Source organism: Meleagris gallopavo, chromosome 6 (genome assembly GCF_000146605.3).
Source record: "Meleagris gallopavo isolate NT-WF06-2002-E0010 breed Aviagen turkey brand Nicholas breeding stock chromosome 6, Turkey_5.1, whole genome shotgun sequence".
Lineage (NCBI taxonomy): Eukaryota > Metazoa > Chordata > Aves > Galliformes > Phasianidae > Meleagris > Meleagris gallopavo.
Window position 1 is genome coordinate 25651130 of NC_015016.2, and position 22725 is coordinate 25673854.

The 22725-nt window shown below is 36.4% G+C and overlaps 1 protein-coding gene across 4 annotated transcripts in view; it reads right to left on the reverse strand.

The window, feature by feature from the left end:
• Nucleotides 1–22725, reverse strand: part of MLLT10 (MLLT10 histone lysine methyltransferase DOT1L cofactor) — a 94496-nt gene that overhangs the window by 54662 nt on the left and 17109 nt on the right. For 3 of the 4 annotated variants that reach the window (XM_019616434.2, XM_019616433.2, XM_019616436.2), the window contains exons 5-8: nucleotides 20798–20893; nucleotides 10374–10469; nucleotides 3015–3270; nucleotides 856–1422 (exon numbers count right to left, since the gene is read on the reverse strand). In XM_019616434.2, the coding sequence (XP_019471979.1) occupies nucleotides 856–1422; nucleotides 3015–3270; nucleotides 10374–10469; nucleotides 20798–20893 (1015 nt within the window). The remainder of the gene's footprint in view (nucleotides 1–855; nucleotides 1423–3014; nucleotides 3271–10373; nucleotides 10470–20797; nucleotides 20894–22725) is intronic. The other variant, XM_019616435.2, reaches the window with a different exon arrangement.

A 22725-nucleotide genomic window follows, 5' to 3' on the forward strand; every position in this document is an offset into this window, starting at 1 on the left:
ATTTTTTCTTCCTTCTCAAAAATTGAAAACAAAGCACACACACACACAAAAAAAGAAAAATCCACTACAACAACAAAAATGACAAATTAGTGAGCCTCACTTCACTATTATTTTTATGTAAATACAAAGGCCTCAAGGGAAACTTCAGAACAGGACAGACTTTGGTACAGTATTTGGAACATCATTCTACACATCGGATTACTGAAAACAGAAAGCCTCTCACAGCCCAAATTGTACAGACATTTAGAACAGAGGAAGAACAAACCAGTCAATTTCAACTGCTAAAAAGCACACAGGGTCATGAAATTATCATCTGAGTGAACAGGAGTTCAGATTCAGAATAACCTCTTACATGTTTAAACTGGTAATATCTCCATATATACGTTTTGATTTTTAATCGAGCTAAACTGAAAAAGAAAATCAGAAATTGAGGGATATTCAGCACAGCTGACTGCCTGAGTTCTGATTTTGTTTTCTCTATGCAACAAAAACATACAGATTATATAGTCTGTATACTCGCTCAAGTTAGCTGAACCTTTCACACAATTTCCAGATAAACTATTTTCATGCAATTTATTTTTCCCCCTAAGCCTCAAAATTTTCATTTATATAGTATACAGATCATTATATATGTCAATCTATTACAGCCAACTACAACAAAGTGACACCTATATATGGAACAAAACTTACTCTTTCAAACACTATGTTTTAAATCTGACTTTTTTTTTTTTTCTCCACTAATACAACTTTCCAGATAACTGAAATGATACTCTGTTCATGAAAAGCATACTCAGAATTAAGGCTAAAATAACAGATGTCTTCAGAGATAAGAAAACAAATCCATTGAATGCCTACCTGAACCCACTGGAGATGAGCCAACACTAAGACTTTGTAAACTTCCATTCCTGAGCAAAGTTGGAGATTTTTGAAGACCAGAGCTTGTCACACTTCCTGCAGCAGATGCCACAGATGAAGTTGGGGAAGCAGAAGAAACTGAAAGATGGGAAATACTTTCTTGACTTTTATTTCCTTTGGGTCTACCAGGCCCATGTTTATTTTGCTTATTTCCTTTCCGTTTCTTCTCTGTTACAGTTTCCTCTTCTATTCCAGAAGTTTGAGCTCTTTTGTATGCTGTAGAAGTAAGGCTTGAATTACTTATGTCTCCAGGTGAGCTGTCAAAGTTTTTAGATTGGGAAACAGCTGATGATGAGGGGAGACCAATTAAGGAAGTGAAACAGTTGACACCTCCCTCTTGACTTCCAGTCTCTCCTTTATGTACATCTTTGGTTGATGAAGCCTGTTGAGAATGAGTGAAACTGTCACTTCGTAGATCTGTTTCTGTAAAACTCAAAAAATCCTGGGGAGACTGAACTGAACTTCCAGAAGATGACTTTATGCTCCCAGGAGTGCCCAAAAAGCTTCCTAAAAAGGAAAAAAAAAAAGTAACAATTTTATTTTTTTTGTACAGCTGATGAAAATTCATGGAAAAGATTGTTATTTTAAAATACAAAACTTTGAAGTGCAAAGACTTTACGAAAAAGTGATACCAAAAGACACAGAACTTATTTTTAAAAGAACTCATTTCTACTGCTGATCTTTATTCTTGTGGATCTGAATCTCCTATCACTCATTTTGGGGCACAAATAAGGTAAAAATTAATAAAAGGAGAATAACAACTTCTGTTTTAAAACACTTATGATATCTCTTGTGTTTTGAAGCCTCAACAAACATATGACAGAGCAAGTTGTTTTGTGTTGGTTTTTGTTTTTTTTTAAACACACTTTTATGTGTGTTTAAGAAGGCAGATGATAAAACATGCTGTGATCACATTTACGCTACGCCTGCAATCTTCTTTGCCATTCTACCTAAATCAGGGGTCTGACATAGGTCAAGTGAACAGCAATTGCATTTAATTTACCCTGGCTGAGGAGGTGTTCCACAGAAGAGGTATTTTTCAAAAGGACAGGAAAGCAAGTGGAGAAAAGTGTATAAAATTGGTATTTTAAGGCTTCTTTACATTGTCAGAGAACCATAAAGATCTTTTCTGCAATAGAACTGCACTGTTTCTGTAGTATCTGGAATGCAGTCACTTCAGTGCTGAGTTAGTACATGCAAGGCAGAAAAATAAGCACATTTACGAAATACAAACACCAGTCTAGTTCACTGAAATTCAGTAATTTTTTAGGAGTGAATTATATCGTAAAACTTCAACTGGTGACCACTGTCTTACTAAGAAAATACTCCCTAAATAATGACATAAAGTACTGAAAAAAGTCCTATAAAAATGAATATTTTATCACTAGTAGTCCATTAAACATTACTTACAATTCCCTTATGTTAGTATTTAAATCATATAAAGCATTGTTTTATATCAAGTTTTATTTCACCACTTAACATTAGGCAAGTTTTTTATTTAAATGCGAGATTCTAGAGGAAAATTGTACAGGTTCTGAAAATTCAAACAAAAACCACTCCAGTATTTCAAGTGAAAAAAACTGTAAATGTTCTAGGCAAATTTGGAAGTGCTCATCACATATCAGATTAAAACCCACAGCAACATCTCTATCTTTCAGGAAAGTAGTATTTTAAAAGCATGTAAGTTGAAGACTTATTTAGCAGTCATCACATTCTATACACTAGTTAAGCTTTGTTCTAAAATGAATTGAAAAGCAGAGCTACAGAAGACCCATAGGCTCAATTTCATGTTAAATGTTAACCATAATAACTGTTCAGAAGAAACGAAACTTCTGGTTTTATCAGTTAAAGAACATACCCTAAACAACGTAAACAAAAATATCACCTTTGCCCTTTAAAGATGCACAACCTTCTTTTTCATGTTATGAAAATAAACACTTATTCCTCTAAAAAGTTACGTTTTCCCAAGTAAAACAACATTCTCATTACTGAGAATAAAGGATGAATTACTTTTCAATATGTAATCTTTTTCAAATATGTGAGATGTCTGTCTAATTCATGTCAAAGCAAAAGAAGTATTACTGCATAACGATTAATACCTTGCTGAAAAGGACTAGCTGCAGTCACAGTTGTTCCTGGATTTCTTCCAGCACCAGGCTTTCTTCCCCTCTGACCCGAGTTGTGACCTGCGGATTTCTTCCCTTTGCTCTCTGACCCTCTAGCCTCTGAAGAATCTTTTCCACTTGAAACGTGTGTAGAAACTTCCTGGAAATTTGCATTTGTAAATCGAGCCGTAGTATCTTCCAGACGCTTCAAGGAGCCTGACATGGAGTTGTTGCTAGTGCTTGTATAAGTCTACCATTGTGATAAGTGAAATGGAATTAAAGAAAAGAAACAGTAAGATCATAAAAAAATCTGTTATAATCAATTCGCACAACTAGAATGCTACAAGTATTGAAATTTCCATCATAAAAATTTAAAAAGTTTATTTCATCCTATACGAAGAATAGTCAGCTATCATTACTCATTTAAGTGGCATTACCATCAGATCATTTACTATCAAATTTGAACAATCAGTGGAAGCCAACTTGATGACTTATCCTCTATAGCTTATGCAAAGCTATTAGTTTTACATCAGTAATTAGTAATAAAATTTTAGTAATGCAATACAAAATCTTAGGAACGTTCAATAAGCTTGCCAGTATATTCGATTTGATTCATCTAGTATTTCTATTTAAGCCAGCAGAACTACTCACGGCACACCAAATTCAGAGCAAACACAGAAATCCTGTGCCAAGGGCTGGAAAGAGTTGCAAGGTATCAAATTTATTTTTGGTATTTGAAGAAGAGAGCCTCTGAGTTACACCTGCCATAAGACCAATATTTTGGCCTCAGGTTTATATTTGTTTTCGTAACTATATGTGCTGCACGTTTATATATACACGCTGAATACGAGTTTTCTCCATGTCTATTCAAACAATTTTAATGATTTGGAAAACATACAAGACTATTTTTTATATATTCCAATATACCTAGGGGTATAAAAGAAGCCATTCTCTCAAATAACAAATTTAGAAGACTTCACATACTAAAGTAACTGGCAGTAACAGAAGTTACATAAAATTAATTGTTAAGACTGTCCAGATATATGATTAAAGTACAATTATTTTGTGAAAAAGAATGCTCAAATGTCAACTTTGGTGGAAGAAGGAAAGATTTCAAATGTAGTGCAATCAAATTGGAAATGTTTTTTCACCAGCAATGGATCTGACAAAGGCTTCAGAACCATTTGCACTTTTACAACTTTACAGTCTCATCACCAAACAAAATCAACAGCAATAAGCGCTAAAGCATTCACTTCACATCATCAAACGAGCCTTCCCTCAGTCAGTAGCTTCTTTAAAGCATGGTCTCCAGAAAAACTGTTCTGCTTGAGTTCTACCTCTAGTCCCTTAACCTTAGTGTTACTCTGTAGTGTTGGTTTCTTTTTTATCTTGTTAGATGTAAACACCATAAGCCAAGATAAGACTAATACCATGTTCCAAACTACAACAGACAAGCATACAAAAATTACTCCAGAAAGCAAATACACAGAGTATTCAAACTGGTTAGACTTCATGTCTTGTTTTACAGGCGCTAGCATTTCCACACAGAATAGTTCTACACAGACAAGAGAACTCACTCTAGAAGCACTTTCTTCATAAGCTTAGGCTATTCCTGAGGCTCTCTGTCCCACTTACATCACACCTGTATGACCTAGTGTATGAAAAAACCATGCAAAAGACAGTGCTTCTAAACTCTGAAAAGTAAAGCATACCCTAAATAGAAGTAAGAAATGCTGAACACTTATGACTTGAAGGTCCACAAGTAACAATTTCTAAACCAATAATTAACAAATGGTGTTTCACATTTTCATATCATTCAGTTACTGCTATTTTAAATTCCTATAGCAAATAAGCCAAACCATAATACCTAGTAAAATGAATCTCACTACATAATAAATCTAAATGAAAAACATACATTGTTACAAACACACACAAAGTACCTGTAAAGTACCCACTCACATAAACAAAATCTGCACAGCCTGTATAAAACAGAACTTTTCTTAACTAGCAAAAAAGTTATTTTCATTTACCTACCTAAGCAGGAATGCAAAATATAGCTCTTCAAAATTGCAAATACAGTCCTATTATAAAATGCAACAGAAACATATTACAGGCTTTCCAAATAACAGTGAAGAAAATATATTAGCTTAGGTCTGTTAAAGTACAACATTAAGAATAATTTACCTCAGTTTGACATTACTATACTGATAACTGTTTTCAGTGAAGATGGAGCCAATTCTAAGGTAAATGTAGCAGTTAACTTTTTGAACTGTTGCAAAGTCCACAAGTACGCTCAATTTTCCTGAAACTGATGTGTCACTTGACCTGTGTTAAGAAGCAGTGGTTCAAATGTGGGTCATTTGAACAAAGGCTTTCCAGACATGCAATAACCCACTCCCTCAAAGTCAGCTTTTTCTGGGACCTGTTATTTCTCCCCTTATCTAACTCTCTCCTCTCCTAACTTTTATCTACTACACCCCAGCTGAATACTAATTGCCAGGATAATTCTCTATTGCTATCAACAGCCATATTTTGATGCTATCTAATATCTCTTCTCCATTATTGCAGGATTGGTTTGGAGGGCTTTTTGGTTGTGGTTTTTATTTGGTAAAAAGGAAATCAGGAGCTTAAGCTCTACAAGACCTGGTCAGGACCAGGCAATGACTAGTAGGCAGTCATTTGCATATGCTGTGCAGAGATTTGAAGCGAGGATATAACGTTTCATTTGCCACCACTAGAAAGGTCAGAATAATACGATTTAGCTGAGAAGAAATATTTAGACTGCGTGCCTAAATCCTGCATTTAGCAGATTTTGGAGAACATGCATACACACTGCAGTTCTGCTCATGAAAGCTTCACTCAACAGGCATTTCTGTTTCAGCACATGCTGTGAAATATTCTGAAACATGTATGTTTCAGAAATATCTTGAACACTAATAGGATGTAACAGACATGAAGCAAAGCAAAATTCTATCTCTTGACCAGTATTTTTTTTTTCCAGATCGTGCTCCTCACTTCAAGGAATTAATTGCAAGAAAGTATCTTAAACAGATCTGCATATTAATGACTTGGAGAATCCAAAAGATACACAATACCATCCAAGATGAAAGGGCAGCAGAATTCGATTATAAAGCTAAATGGTTCATAAAACAACTTACCCACTCCTGAACACTTTCTAAAATGCCACACTCTAAAAGACAAAGGCCTAATATAAAAGCCATCACCAATAGCAAAGACAGATTGATTTGGCTGGGGTTTTTTTTGAAGTGATACAAGTGAGGGGTGGCAAGGAACAGTGATCTAAGGATGAAGGTAGAACTTTGGTTCCTTAATAACTAGTTTCATATTCTGCTGTCCCCTGGAGCCTACCAGGCCTTCCCCACTCCCCCCAGCACATGCTTTCCATAGGGAAGAGACAGCTTAAGGCATCCCCACTGCTCACACTGCCCTCAGTCATTTCCCTTCACTTCAGTACAAACATCCCCCCAAAAGAGATTCCTCTGATGTTGTCCCCCAAGCCCATTCCTTGGTTTATATGGGAGAACTGAAATAAGCAGTTCATGAATGCTCCTCCTGTTCTGCAAGTCAATCAGCAATTGCTACTGCAATTATCAAGCAAACTCGGTGTACATCACAGCTTCTTTATGGTTCTCATAAATCAGTTTGCAGGTTTGTTTTTTTTTTTTCCTTAAACTACACTTTTATGCTGCCAACTTGGTGCAGAGAGTTACTGTCACTTTTATACCTCACATATATCACCCTGCGTGCACCATAGCAAGTCTTAAAAGCAAGGAGAGCAAGTCTTAAAACTTCTGGAAAAGCTTTAGATTCACTGTAAAAGCATAATAATCATTCTTAACATACACAGCACATCCCCATACTTGAAAAGCGTTTAGTCCTAATCCAGATGTACAGAACAGCACTCTTGCAGAGGGAAGGGCCACAGCAGGCCATCAACCACAGCCGTGCCAGGTGGTAAGAGATGAGTCCAAGCAGAACAACAACAAAAAAAAAACTAACACATGAACACCACAAACACCACACTGATGGAATATAGTGATGCTCAGTCATAAAACAGAGATTATGCTTCTCTTTTCATTCCCTCAATATTCTACTGCCATAGGATCAGAGCATCTCCCTTGAGAACCATCTGCTGACTTTCAGGGTGACCTACTCTTACAAGTATCAGCCACCAGCTACAATTTGAAAGCAGATAAACTGTCTTAGCATCTCTGGGGGGGTTGGTTTGGTTTGGTTTTTTCTTGGGTTATAGATATAAGACAATCAGAAAGTAATGATCACTATTTTTCTGGATCTGTTAAGCAGATTTTTAAACTCTCTTTTGAGCTTCCAAGGCTCAAAATACAAGAAAGGAGTTTTCATCAGGATTAAATAAAGGGTTGGTGGCTCTCGTGTATATGCTATAACAAAACAGAATATTCTCAACTAAGTAACAGAAATGCCAAAAACAAAACGAAACAAAACAAAAAAAAAAGCCACCCTCATCTGAAAAGAGAGAAAAAGCCCAAGTTATTCCACTCCTTAGTAATTCAATGTTTATATCCCAAAAGAAAGGTGAAAAAAACGCCAGCATAGTAATCAGAGTAGATCAGAATTTCCTATTTCAAACTTTTTCCAACATAACCAATCCAGACTAAGCAGTGCCTGCTGAGACATCCCAGCGATACACATCTGCCTCTTGGGAGATGTGCCCCGAACTGCACGCAACCATTGCACTCCAACTTCAGTAAAATTGCTTCAAATTATGTTTTACAGAACAACCAAACAATCCACACATACTAACTCACATAATGTAAACTCACAGTTTTACTATGCAGCTGTTCATGAATATAACTTAAGAAGCCGCTCATCCAGATAAAAACATACTCCAAGGTACCACCTGCATAAATGGTCATTACCACTCCTACCACAAAGGCTCTCAGTTCTTTAAATAGGAAAAGATGAATTCATTTCAAATTTCAGCTCCCACAACAGGATGGCTGTGACAGCAGAAGTGATTATAAACAATGATAACAATGTGCTCACTGCAAAGACAGACTGCTGTGAAAAAGGCAGCAAGTTCAAATCAATTCTGACAACACTATGTAAAAGAATACACAAAAATAGCATAATAAGAAAATGTTCTGAAGCAAATATTCTCAGAAGAAAGCAAAGCTTCTCAAATTACTAAAATTTCAAATTTTAAGGAACACATTTTTGAGGAACACAGTATGGCCATATAATTCAGAAAACTAAATGCATGTAAATTGTGTCAAAGGAACTTAAGAAAAAAGTTTTAAAAAGGTATATGAAGAAATTAGCCACAGAGAAATCACTTCCAAGGACACCAGATATTTGAAGAAAAAAAATCACATTCAGTAGCTTCAATAAAAAATAACAACCATAAAAAGGATCTAGAAAATACTTGGACCACTTAGGTAGAAAGAAACAGAGTCAGAAGGTAGAAAACAAAAACAAACTGAGGTATTGCTGTTTCAATTCTACCATGAATACTTCCGTTTGTTGCTTTTTTTAATTATTATTTCAGTTATACTTCAATTTCTAGAATTACAGACAGCTCTTGTTCTCAGTGTTTACTCTAGGTCTTCCTTGCTACTAGTTGCAATGTGCTTTTGGTAATGCTATATATTTAATGATTTTTGAGGACTATCAAGAAGCAAGGCGTAAATATTCCAAGAATGCAAAAATGATTAAAATGTTCATATTATTTATAGATTTAACTACACAAATTGACTCGAAATTATATATGTATGTATATATATTATAGTACAGTTAATTCTGATTAACAACTGTATGTCTAACAACTCAGCAATGTTGTCATATTTAACTTGCATATTTAACATTTTTAACCTGTTAAAAATGTTGTTTTACTATTGTTAAAAGTGGTATTCTATTCTTGTTCATCTTAAAAAGTGCACACCATTCAATTACACACCTTGAAATTATGAAAAACCATTATAAAAGACGTTAGTAGGAGAAAAATCCAACTCCCTCTTCCACATTAAAAGGATATTCTAACAGGTAGAACTTGGAAATGACCAATATTTCCACATATTTTCTTTAACTCTTACACAAATATATGGTAACACCACTTGTTAATGAAACTTTTGATGATAATTATGTCACAGAAGTACAAAAGGGGGTATATACCCAAGAAAGATAAGGACATATGTAGTACAAAACAGTACAGTTTACAGGATCTTCTCACACAAGAAAATTCTCTTATAAGCTATGTTAAGATTGCCTGAGAGAGAAACAGGTTCCAGACAAATTAATAAAATGAAGTTTAAAAAAAAACAAAAAAAACACACATGGACCAGTCAGTAAAATTCAAGGAGTTCTACAATCATTTCAATAAAAACCCACCACACTCCTAACTGCACACTAATTGCAGTATCTGATCACTCTTAATCAGAAGAGTAAAGCAGTATATTTACTCTACCTTTTATTTAAAAATGAAGAAATACAGAATTATTGTGAGATTCTGAAAACCACTGATTAGTAGGTCTCAGCTTATTTATCATTATCAAAAGAATACAACGGAACCAGAAACAGGACTATATCGGAAGCATGAGTCACAAGCAACAATTTTAACAGGTATACATCCTCAAGTCAATCCTCCTACTACTAAGAACAGAAAAATACACAAAACATACTACAAAGCTTGCATTCTTGGTGATGATGCTTGTAGTTTATACCATTTATTGGTTGAGAGAAGAATTACGGGGACTAGAGAAAGCCAGTGTTTGAATTGTTTTACACTGTCCTGACACAGTCTCAGTCACCACATACACAAACTGCGCCTGAATACTGCGCCTCAAAGAAACTACATGCAGTTAGAACAAGCTTCAGCACCTTTCCTAAAGAACAAAATACTCCACATACTGATAGCTAGTTAATTTAGGTATGACTCCCTGACTTGGATGTCAAATATTCCCATGTGAGTGGAACTAATGTTTCCTAACTTTGAAGTGAGAAAACTTCTTTCTTAATTCTGTTATGCTATTCTGTAATAGCATCATTAGAGTCTTTTATTTTTAGTGGGGGGAGGGAAAAGGGGATAGGAGGTAAATAACAGAAGTTACTCTTTTAGAGCATAATCAGAATAGTTTTTGTAATTTACTTCTGTGCATTTCCTCTGAGTTAGGTATTTGCAGCAGGCTAACAGGAATGACAGAACACAGAACCAACAGAGTATGCTAAAATAAGACTGCTATACTGTCATTTTAAAGCTCTTGTAGTATATGCTGGAAACATTATGAGGAGTCAGCATAAGAAATTAAAGTGGAAAAAGAGTAAAAAAAAAAAAAAACAAAAAAACCATTAACTTACTTTCTCTGTAGTTACAGTAAGAGATGGAACCAAGGATGGTGAGGACTCCGACTGCTTCTTATATTTTTGCTTGTGTTTATCTTTCTCTTTATATTTCTGTAAGTTACAAAAGAAAACACAATTCAGCTTCAACTTCAATGTACCCAAATTCTTTTTTTTTTCCCCTATTTGTTGTTGTTGTTGTGGGGGTTTAGGGTTGTTTGGGTTTTTTTCATTTTCTGTTTTTCTCCATATACAGATGTGAAAGTTTTCTTCCCATGTGTCATTAGAAATATGGAATTTGCCCTTTCACAGCACAGCATATAGGTGTCATAATTACAACAATGTATGCCACAAAGTAGGATTTTAAGTTTATAACACCTCACATAAGCTTGTTGAGGGAAGTTTAGGTCAGAGGACTTTGTTTTGGAGTAGGGTTTGTTTGTTTCAGGCTTTTTGACCTGGAAAATAAAAATTTAGGGGAAGAAAAAGGAAAGAGGGATTCGACTGCACTGCACAGTCTTTTCAATAACTTCTTAAATTTATCAATCCAAGAAGTGCTATCCTGCACTGCCAGCACACAAGCAGGAAGAGAACAACATCTACACCAAGATTCCTGTGTTATCAGATCTGTTGTAAGCACAATAAAGAGTTGATTCAAAAGCCTTTCATCAACACTAGTTACTCAGCTTTCTGTATCATCAGTGAACACATTCAGATAAACTTAACTATTTCAATGAAACCTAAACAAGCCTTGAGAATGAAGCTGTGAAATGGAAACCAAAGCCACTGCATGAGATTATTTAATTTTTATCATTTTAATAGGAAATTCAAACTACCCAGAAGAAATTTGTATAATTTCAGAACAATGAGGCAATGATCTTAAAATTCTTCAAGATGAAACTTCATAGCAACATCAATAAAGACTAGCAAACATTTAAATGAACATGTTTTGCAATTTCAGTTTTCTTCTTTTACTTCTACCATTATTTTTGTCTGAAAGGCAATGAAATATAGTGTTCTGATCAAAATAACAGCCAGGAAGACTTCAAATTATATTCTGAAATAACTTTGATAGCATTCTCAATACAGAAGGATTCGTCAAGAAGGAGGAAAGAGGGATGGATACAAAATAGGAGATAAGGGAGGTGATGCACAGGTACATAAAATAAACAACCTGAACAATCTGGAAAGAACATGCTTTAAATCCCTAAAGCATTAGCATCACAGCAAATCTCTCTTCTAGATCCAAAATATCAACTCAAAGTTTGCTAGGACATGTTACCAAGGTGCACACAGATGGCACTGTCAGGAGTCACCAGAAGTTGCTGGAAGAGAACCTCACTCGAAGGTCTTTATATATGAAGATAATGACCACAGAAGGTTTGATGTTCTTTGCTCTGTATTTCCTCCTCCTTTTAGGTTTTACCTCCTCCAACAAATCATGCCTCCGTTTTTTCCTCTTGTTTCTTCCTTTCTAACAAAAATTCAGGTATCCCATTTCTGAACGTGAATTGATTCCAGATGGAATTAACATCAAAGAAGTAGGGAAAAATTCACTTGCAGGAAAACCTTTGAAATGAATGCTCAGGTTTTACATAGATCAGAATAAATGTTTCAACAACCTGCTGAGATGAAGAGCTTTAGCTGCCAATAAATTGACTTCCTGCAGTTGCACTCATCTCACCATAAAGATGCATACATAGCATAGCAAGAGTTCTAAAATATTATTCACTTCTTGATCCAGAAAAGGAGTAACAAAGCGACATGAATTGCCACAACATTTAACAAATATCAAAACTTTCAATCAAGTCAGTCTGAAAAGACACACAAACCAATGATCTTTCCCACTTACATAAAAAATAAATAAATAAATAAACAGCTGGTCCTTCATGGCAACTCAGTGGATGCTTCACTTTTTATCAGATTTGCTTCTCCGATCAGCCGTAGCTCCCAGGACACCCATCCTGAAAGCCACTGGAAACTATCATTCTAGAGAATGCAGTGATATCAACTGACTGACAGCAGAGCAAATCTTCACACAGGAAAAAAAGCAGAAAATACTCTTAACAAGGACTCTGCCTGGCAGAGTATTCCCTCTGTCACAAAAAAACATGACCTCCACTGCCTGTGGTTGTCCCAGGTTTTTAGCACATATTTTCAAATCTAATTCCCTTAGTGATTCTTGCAAGCAAAACCAGCCAAATGTCTACACTGTTATTTTTCAGACACTATTTTTTACTCCCTCAAATAATTACAACTTATAATAATGTCCTTTTATCAGAGTACTCTTACAGTTCTTTTGTCACTCATGGATTTTCTGTACCATCTTTTCATCATTGAAGCTTAAAAATCCATAGCTGTCACTGTCACAACTCATGTCCCTCACAAACAACTGTGCATACTTCTTACTAATCCTTAACACAAGACCTGTTTGGCTCTTATTTGTGACTAGTAGTTTTTAGTAATATAGCCGTAACAATTCCAGAATGAAAGATGCCTATAGTCCACACGCTTCGCATTCAAGCCCTAATTTATCTTGTCTTGACAAGAACAGCCCTCATTAAGGTATCTGTCTACTATTTTATACAATATAAACCACACCAGTTTTAATGCACTAAAGCCACACTAGTAAAAGAAAATATACAAGTAGTTTACAAGATCAGGCAGAACATACTGACAACATTATTTAAGCACACACATATTCATCCCTAAGCGTGGAACCTGCTACTAACTGCCAATCCTTAACACTATTACTTAAAAGACTCAAAAAGCTCACTTCAATACAGTGATCATGACAGTTTTAACTAGCAATCAAGAACTGTCAGGAAAAACTGCGAAAAAAATCCACAGCTTCCCTTTTATAAAAGAGTAGCATATAACAAACACAGAATGAACTACTCCTCTTTCAAGATATAAAGTATGAGCAGCACTCCAAAAGCAATGTCTCTTGTTTCATTTTGTCGGCCCACGACGTCAGAGATGAATGCTGGTGATATGGCAGTAGAGGTTGAACCTTCCAACCAGTATTCCATTACATGCTGCTGCCATGTGATAGATAGCAGCAGAGGGGCGGGATGACGGAACAGTGTCTGTCCTGGAAGTGCACATGAAAAAAAGGGGTGGAACTGAATGCCTCCATGTAGAAAAATGGCACCCACTGACATCCATCGACACTTGGTGAACATGGATGGAGATCAAAAAGCGGCTACAAGGCAGTGGGTGGTGCAGTTCAGCAGTGATGACAGCAATGTGAAAGACAAGACACGTTCTGCGAGGCCATGAGGACTTCTATGAACACAGCACATAGGCTCTTGTTCACCACTGGCAAAAATGCACAACTAATGGTGGTGATTGTGCTGAAAAATAGTGTTTTATAGTTGAGACTTTGCTCTATCAAATAATATTACTGGGTTCTTTGTACCTATTGTAGTTTCCATGGAAATAAGTAGGAGTCATTACTTTTGGAGAAACGTACATGTGATCCTCTTGTTATTTAGACAATTTCATGTCAATGCTTAACAGTGGATACTTAGTTCTATTCACTTTATAAAACAGGAATTTATAAACTCAAAAAAATATTAACTGAATTAAGGCAACTATTTAAGAACACTTTTCTGAGAACACAAGAGTTCTCCATTCCCCAGCACAAGAAATCAAAAAGAAGAGGCAGGAAACTGGCATGGCTGAAGAAGGAACTGCTGGTCAAATTGAGGGAGAAGGAAACATACAGGCAATGGAAACAAGGATGCGTGGCCTCGTAAGAACACATGGATACTGCTCAGACATGCAGAGGTGGGATCAGGAAAGCCAACGTACAGGTGGTAGTGAGCATGATGAGGGACATGAAAAATAACAAAACAGGTTTCTTTAGAAACATTGGTGAGAAGAGATTGGCAAAGGAAAGTGTCCCCGCTCTGATAAACAAGAAGGAACAGGCTTCAACAGACGTGGAGAAGGCTGAGGTAACTGAGTTTTTTGCCTTGGTCTTTACTGCCAGTCCAGCTTCCCATGTCCCTGACTCTCTAGTCAGGGGTCAGGGAAATGAAATCCCTCCCACTATAAGAGCAGAGCATATCTGAGGCTGCCTCATAAGACTGAATGTGTACAAGTCTATGGAGCCAGACAAATGCACCCCAGAGTCCTAAAGAACCAGCTGATGTGGTTGCCAAGCCACTCTCCGCTATATCTGACAGTCATGGCTGTCAGGCAAAGTTCCCAGTTAGTGGAAAAATGGAAACATTGCTCCCATTTTTAAGAAAGGGATAAAGAAATTTAAGACCAGGGGTGCTACAAGCTTATGAACATCACATTTATGCCTAGGAAAATTATGAAGCAGATCCTCCTGGAAGATATGTTACAGCACATGCAGGATGAGGAAATGATCTGAGACATTTCATCAAGGGCAGATTGTGACTGACCAGTGTGGATTCTTCTAAAATGGAGCAACAGCATCAGTGGACAAAGGAAGGGCAAGTGATGTCATCTACCTAGATTTAGGCAAGGCCTTTGACATGGTCCCGCACCACGTTCTTATTTCTAAATTGGAGAAATACAGATTTGAAAGCAGTACTCATCAGCGGATTAGGAACTGGCTGCATGGTCACGGCCAGAGTATTATGATCAACAGCTCTATGTTCAGAAGGAGGCCAGCCACAAGTGACGTCACCCGGAGGTCTGTCCTGGGACCAGTGCTCTTGAGCACCTTTCTCAATGACGTGGCTCTGGATGCCTCACCCCCGCAGGCTTTCATGGTCAGGTTGGATAAGGCTCTGAGCAGCCAAATCTATTGGTTAGCAACCCTGTCCATAGCAGGGGGTTGGAACCAGATGTTGTTTGAGGTCCCTTCCAATCTAAGCTACCTATTATTCTATTTATTGTCTATGTTCACCTTCATTTATTCCTATAAAAAACTACAGGCATCTAAAACATATGTTACATATTATGAAATGCTACTCTGTCTGCGAGGTATCTTTAAAGACACCCATCAAATATATGTCAAAAGATACACAAATGCAATGGCGAATAAAAGAGAGAAATTACATTTTCCTGATTCAGTAAGCTTAACACTGCAGTTCACCTCTAATTGCAAAACGTGGCGTCTGGTGAACAGCATGTAGATACAATTTTTTATTTTCTTGGTTTTTTTTTTTAAATTAAGTACCAAGAATATCTTCTAGGAACAGTTGCAAGTCAAACAAGTCAAAGAGTGACAAGTCAAACAAAGTCAACATGAACTACTAATAATCATAGTGTAACCTAGTATCCAAAGCAAATAAGAAGAGTATCTTAAAGCACCATTTACTTCTACATCTTTCACAGTTATTATTACAGAATGCAAACACAGATAGATATGTTGCTCAAATGGAAACAAAATCAAGCAGTAAACTTCATGACCTATTTTTAATACTTAGACAACATTTTTCAAATTACTAACAACATCCACTGCATAATTTTCTCAAATAAGAACTGTGCAAGTCACTTCAAATTTCAGTTGATTCTCTGCTGAGTTTATTCAAAAGTTACTCTCCTCTATCTTATAATGTGTACCAACACTAAGGAGTCAAGCAAAGGATACTACAACACATTGAGATTGAAGAAAAAAAACACATGACAGTCCAATTAATGCTGTTACTTCAAAGTGTTAGAAAACTATTGATGAAACTGAAGTAAATAATGTCATAATAATGAATAAAATATGAAGACTTAATAATATAAGAAGTATATAATGGTTATTTTAACTGAAAGTATTTCAGTTGATCCCTGCAGGGTAGGGAGGCAATCTGGAAAAGCAATGTGATCTTTCTTTCTCAAAAAAGTCTTTTGATGAGTGTGGAAAGAACTTACTACAAAAGCCAAAGTGAAATAGTTTCACAAAGGAATATGAAAGAGCAGCTAAGGCTCCTCTATGGTCTTCTCTCAAGTCCCTCTCCGCACCATTGAACCTTAACAGATACAGACTGTTTTTCTTTAAAGAGAAAAAAAATACAAAGTTTACTGTTAAGAGAATTTCTAAATTTTGCTAGCCATGGAATTTTTCTTGTATAGTTTACAGAGGTTATTATCACGCTGTAGCAAAGAGTTTTGTATTTGTCTGTTCTGGCCCACATATATCAAATACTTCTGATATAGACTTTTGGTTATTCCAGTTGGTAAAAATAATAAACACAGAATGCCAGTAAGCTTGCTGAATTTTCCACGAATGGTACAAAACATTTCCGTGACACACAGGTTGATCTCAGACGTTCAAAATTCCTGCTTTAGTTCTCTCCAAAGACAAAGCTACTAGCAACATCAGCAGAACAAGGTGTTCTTTCACAGCCTCCTGTTCCCCAAGTTTTTTTCCCAAAAACCTTGAAGTAAACACTTGGGAAGTGAAAAAAGAGGAATAAAAGTGGAACCTCAAGCAAGATACTACCAATCCCACTTAAGAGGTACACAGACTCATCTCTAATCATTTCTAAAAAACATCTCCCCATAACAACTAAGCAATTTTAGTGCCATAGTAGTTAGAGAGTAACTAAGCTATTTATTCTGTAGTTTCAAATTGCTCATTACAATTCAATTATACCTAAGCTTTTTAGTTGTTTTTTATTGTTACATCTTTACACATTAATTTTGTAAGCACAGTGCCCAAATGAGACTAATGTTTATTCTGAAGGAAAACAAATCTTTTCAACTCGATGTTCATTTGCAAGCTATCCATACCAATATTTTCAGACCAACCCATTCTTACTGCAAGTATTCACTAGTCAGAATCATAGAACTGCCTGAGTTCAAAGGTCCTGTGCGACCTGGTGTAGGGAACCTGCTTTGGCAGGGGGGTTGGTCTCGATGATCTCTAGAGGTCCCTTCCAACCCCTACAATTCTGTGATTCTGTGAAAGTGATCTTTAAAGATCACTTAGCCCAAGTCCCCTGCAATGAACAGGGAGCCCCATTCAGCCTGACCTTGGGTATCTCCACAGACAGGGCATACACCACCTCTCTGGGCCAATGCCTCACTACCCTTATTGTAAAAAACTTCTTCCTTATATCCAATCTAAATCTCTCCTCTTGTAGTTAGAAACCATTCCCCCCTGTCCTATCACAGCAGACCCTGCTAAAGAGTCTGTTCCCTTCTTTCTTACAGCCCCCTGTAGGTACTGAAAGGTCACTGTCAGGTCTTCCCAGAGCCTTTTTTTCTCCAGACTGAACAGCCCCAGCTCCCTCAGCCTGTCCTCACAGGGGAGGTGTTCCATTCCTGCGATCATTTTTGTGGCCCTCCTCTGGACGTGCTCCAACAGGTCCACATCTCTCCTGTACTGAGGACTCCACATCACATAGTACTGCAGGTAAGGTCTCACAGTGCAGAGTAGAGGGGCAGGATCACCTCCCTTGACCTGCTGATCATGCTTCTTTTGCTGCAACCCAGGACACAGTTGGTCTTCTGGGCTGCAGGGACACATTGCTGGTTGAAACTTGATGATCATTGTGGCCCTTTTCAACCCATTCTATGACTTCAGTACTTGCAAGTACTTTTCAGCCAGGCTCTGCTCCATCCTTTCATCCCTCAGCTTGTACTGACAGTGAGGGCTGCACTCAGGCACAAGACCTTGCATTTGAGTTTGCCTCATGAGGTTCGTCTGTGCCCACTGCTCAACCTGTCTAGATATCTCTGAATGGCATCTCATCCCCCATACATGTCAATCATTCCAAACAGCTCAGTGTCATTCTGCAAACTTAATGAGGATGTACTCAATTCCACTGATGAAGATATTAAACAGCACTGGTCCCAGTACTGACTCCTGAGGGATAGTTTTTCAGGTCTGAACAAAATAACTACATCCAATTTTCAGCTCACAGTTTCTGTCTTTTTGAATGGAAGGTTGCCCAAAGTTCAGATTATCCAGATCTCCAAAGTACAAAGATGAAAGAACAAAAACACCCTCCCTAAAACTCATTATTTATATAGAAATAGAAATACAAATATTTACTATGAGAATAATCAAGATTCCAAATGGATTTGCAGAGGACAAAATAAGAAAAATCACCCCAAATAATTACCCTTCTCCTCCAAGACATAGTGTATAATATATATAGTACAATAAAATAAGTCATCTCATGGAGGTAGTAATTTTGTGAGCCTCTGTACTAGAACCGTGAGGTCACAGCATGAACCTGTGATTGAGCACCTGGTGAAGGGACATAACCAGCCCTGGGAGCACAGGTGGAAGCAATTCACGTGTATGAGTGGAAGGGGTGGATCCAGGGTCCACCCTTCTCTAACCTCATTTAAGGGCTGGCAGCTGCAACAGAATTACCTCCTTTGGAGTGTTTGGTAAACCCTGATCCTCAGAAAGGGGTGATTCCTATTTCATTACTAGATTGTAACCTCTGCCTTTCTCAAGTGATCAAAAACTCGTTTTTAAAGCAGCTATATCTGCTACTGCTTATCTTTACAGCCTTCATACCAAACTTGTTCCATGGGCCAGTATTTTGCAAAGCATGGATATTTATTAAGTATGTCAGACAAAACTCCAAAACAAAAGCCTGTAGTCATGAAAACTTAAGTGATTTGCAAATTCTGAAAACTGCAACTCTTTTCTACCAAGCAATGATTTATATTATCAATTAATTTAATTTTAAACAGCATCTTATGATACGACATACAAAGCAAATTAAACTTGATTATGTAAAAATGCTATAACATGCTCTGACAACCTGTAAACATCAATCCAGAGGTAACTTTATGACACGGTGTTGCTTTACCTGATATTACAGGTCATGCAATCTTCTGAAGAACTGTGTTTCAGTTCATGAATAGTAGAAAAACTTTTAAAATCCTATCCATTGCAAACTTATCATAGCTACAGAAAAAGGTCAGGAATTGCAATGGCAAAACACAACATTAACAATGTCAAGAACTCAGCGCAAGAGAAGCCCAGCAGTTAGCAGAACAAACCGAAGATACATCGTGTTCTCAAACTATTTCACAGATATTATGGCCTGAAATACATCTCCAGTCAAAGTCACTTTTTTTTGTTCTGGTCAGACACATGAAACAACTCAAAGTTTCTTCAAACTTAACTTCAAGGTTTTGTCAATTTGAGTAAAAATCCATATACGTACTTTTAAAAAGCATGATCTGCAATACAATAACAGAGGAAGATTAAGCAAACTAAAGAAAAAGTAAAGCTAGTAGACTAGCAAAGTCTTAACCTGGAAGTAATTCTGTAGTCATTCAAAATTGTTTCCTTCTATGCTCATATTGCTAAGAAAAAAATGCCAAGAATCTATACTTTCATTATTTTCAGTCAAATTGTGATTCAGAGGTACTACTACACCACAGTGCACATACTCCTTCAGCGCCAGATGACAACAGAACTATTTACCACTACTATTAACCAGACATAAAGACATCTTTTTAAAAAGGTAGTCCTGGAACAATGAAAATCAACACCATCCGGAGTGGAAATAAGCTTGAAAACAAATCCAATGTTAAGGAGACTAATGCCCTGAAGACAGATATTTGTTATTAAATGTCACTATAAATACAGCTCCTCCCGGTAATACATACTTTGTTCAGTACATATTTTGTTTTTCTCAATTTGTATGCTTTTGAGAAATACAAAATTCAGTCCACCCATACTCACAGAAAAGTCTATTAAGTTAGCTGTATAGGAAGAATGCAGGTGAGCAGTTCTGCATGTAATCTCAGAAAGGAGGCTTGAAAAAAGATTCAAAGATAATTTGTATTGCTGTGTCACTGTTTGTTCTTTGTGTTCTATTTAGATAACAAATTTCCCACAGACAACTATTAATTCTCAGCACTAGAAATGTAAAATAATCACCATAAATTTAAAATTCATTTTTAAAAATATATGAAATTAAATTCTTACAAGAATTCACGAATGACAAAGTTAGCAATTGGTTTGCTACTTTTGTACCTTCATTGGAAAAATCCCAGCTTTACAAGGTAATCCCAGAATTACAAGGTATTCTGCCACCACGGTGGATCTAATCACCAGTACCATTAAAATGTGTCAAGAAGAGATATAAGATCCTTGATAGGGAAAAACATGCAACAGACAAACATGAACTAGATGTTGATTACTCAGACATTTATTGAATAATCTACTCCCTTTATTATTTCCCTCCTGATCAGAACAACTATACAAAAAAGAAAAATCTCTAATAGAAGAACTAAGGCAAATGAAGCTGCATGAAAACAGCCTTCCCAACAGACATGTTTCAGAAAACAGAAAAAGAAAGGCATGCGTACAAGCACACCTGAAGATGCTTCTTGACTGGACCTAGAACCTCTAGCTCATCACCTGTGTTATCCAGTGCTTAAGGAACAAGATTTCCTTCATGCTTTTCAGCAAAAGTTAAGGTAAATATTTATCAGAAAGTTCCACTATTAAGCAGATGTGCCACGTAATTAGCAACGACAAATCCACTTACTTTTTTCTCCTTCTCATGATGTTTATCCTGAGAGTGAGAGGAAGAATCACTTAAACTTTGATCATATGACCTATTAGATCCCCGTTTGCTCTTTTTCTAAAAAGAGAAAACATATTTATGGATATACAAAAGGAATCATTTGAATAAACAAAAAATAGAAAGCACTTCACTGATAAAATGCCTTAGTACTTGAAGAAAAAACTTCAGTTTCTGAAAGCTTGACAAATAACTAACACTAGTAAAATTAACAAGACTACTGAACGTACATCCAGAAAATGTCTATCCATTCTCTGATTTTCATACCTCCCAGACAAAATGTTTTTTTTTGTTTTTTTTTTTGTTTTTTTACCAAAGAAAAATATATTATCTTCTAAAGGTTAAAAGATGATAGACAAATTTTTTCAAGTTTTCATAACATAAAACAGAGAAGATGCTGCTCAAATGGAGAAGTTGCATCACTAACACTGTTACATGCCTAAAATGCAATGTGAGGCAACTGCTTTAAGGCTTCACCATTTATTGGTCAAGTGACCTCTCTATTATATTTTCTTTAAAATTGTGGGTTTTTTTCTAAATAGGATACAGGTTGCATCAATCATGTCATAAAGCAGTACATAATTTTTTTCATGGATTTCCATTATGTTCAAGAGCCCATTCTGAAGTGACATATATTTATGCTAGCCAGTGCCCAAAAAGTGTTATAACTGAGGTAGCTCATAATTGAGGTAGCTCATAACTGACTTGTATAAACAACTTCAAGTCAGTGCTTTTCCAACTTACATTTTCAGTAGTTATACAACATCCATCATTTTCAGTAATAGATAACAAATACCTGTATTTATCAGGCAACAGCAGTCCCAATAGCTCTAAAGAAATTAGAACACTAGCATGATCTTTCCAGTCTTTACTGTTCTTACCATTTGCAATGGCAAGCTATCACGTCAAATGTGATGCTGGGTCTTTACTATTACTTTGTACAACTATTTGAAACGTTCTCAAACACGGTTGCACTGGCATGTTAAAATCAAATGCATAAAAGTATAGAGCTTGCCTTCACTGCTAAGTAATGCCTAACTTCTGTTATTTTCATATACTTAGCTCAAGATTTAAATTAAAAAAAAAAAAAAAAAGAATTAATTCAAGTCTAGAAGACCCTGACTTATCTTCATTATGAAATTCATCAATATTCACAGAGCTAATCTCCCTGAGCTTATATTCTAGAAACCTAAAAGGGTTCACTGGCCCTGTTTTTACTTCACTGCAACATGAGTAAGTCTCCAAAATATTCAGCTTTTCCGCAGAGAACAAGTAACCTACAAGTTTCACCATATTTACAGCAACATATGAATTTCAGTCCATATATTTTAATTTTCATATGTCAATGTTTGTAAATAATGTTTTTAAAATATCACTAAACCGTTTAAGTCAGCTTGCCCAGAGACGAGGCAGAAGCCCTGTCCTAGGAGACACTCAAGTTCAGACCAGTCAGGGCTCTGAGCACCTGATCTAGCTGTAGGTGCCCTTGTTCACCACAAGGGAGTTGGACTAGACAGCCTTTAAGGGTCCCTTCCAACTCAAATGATTCTAATTCTTTAAGTCTGCACATGTACACATAGATCTGGAACAGCCAAATGGATGTTAAAGGGAAAGCTTGAGAAGCCTGACACAAAAAGCTGCTGAAGTAACTGAGAAGTTTCAAAGTTTTTGTTTTTTAAAAAACATCAAACCCCAAGCCGTGTTCTTGAGATTCTGTTTAAGGGAACTAATGAGTAGGAAATCCACTGGCTATACAGAGAAGACAGAGCAGAAGGAACAACAGCAAAACAGAACGACAGATGGAGAAAGAAATGGAAGCCTTCTTTACAGTCCAATATACAGGATAGCAAGGAAAAAGTATTTTCAACTACTAATTGAAAAAAAATACAAAT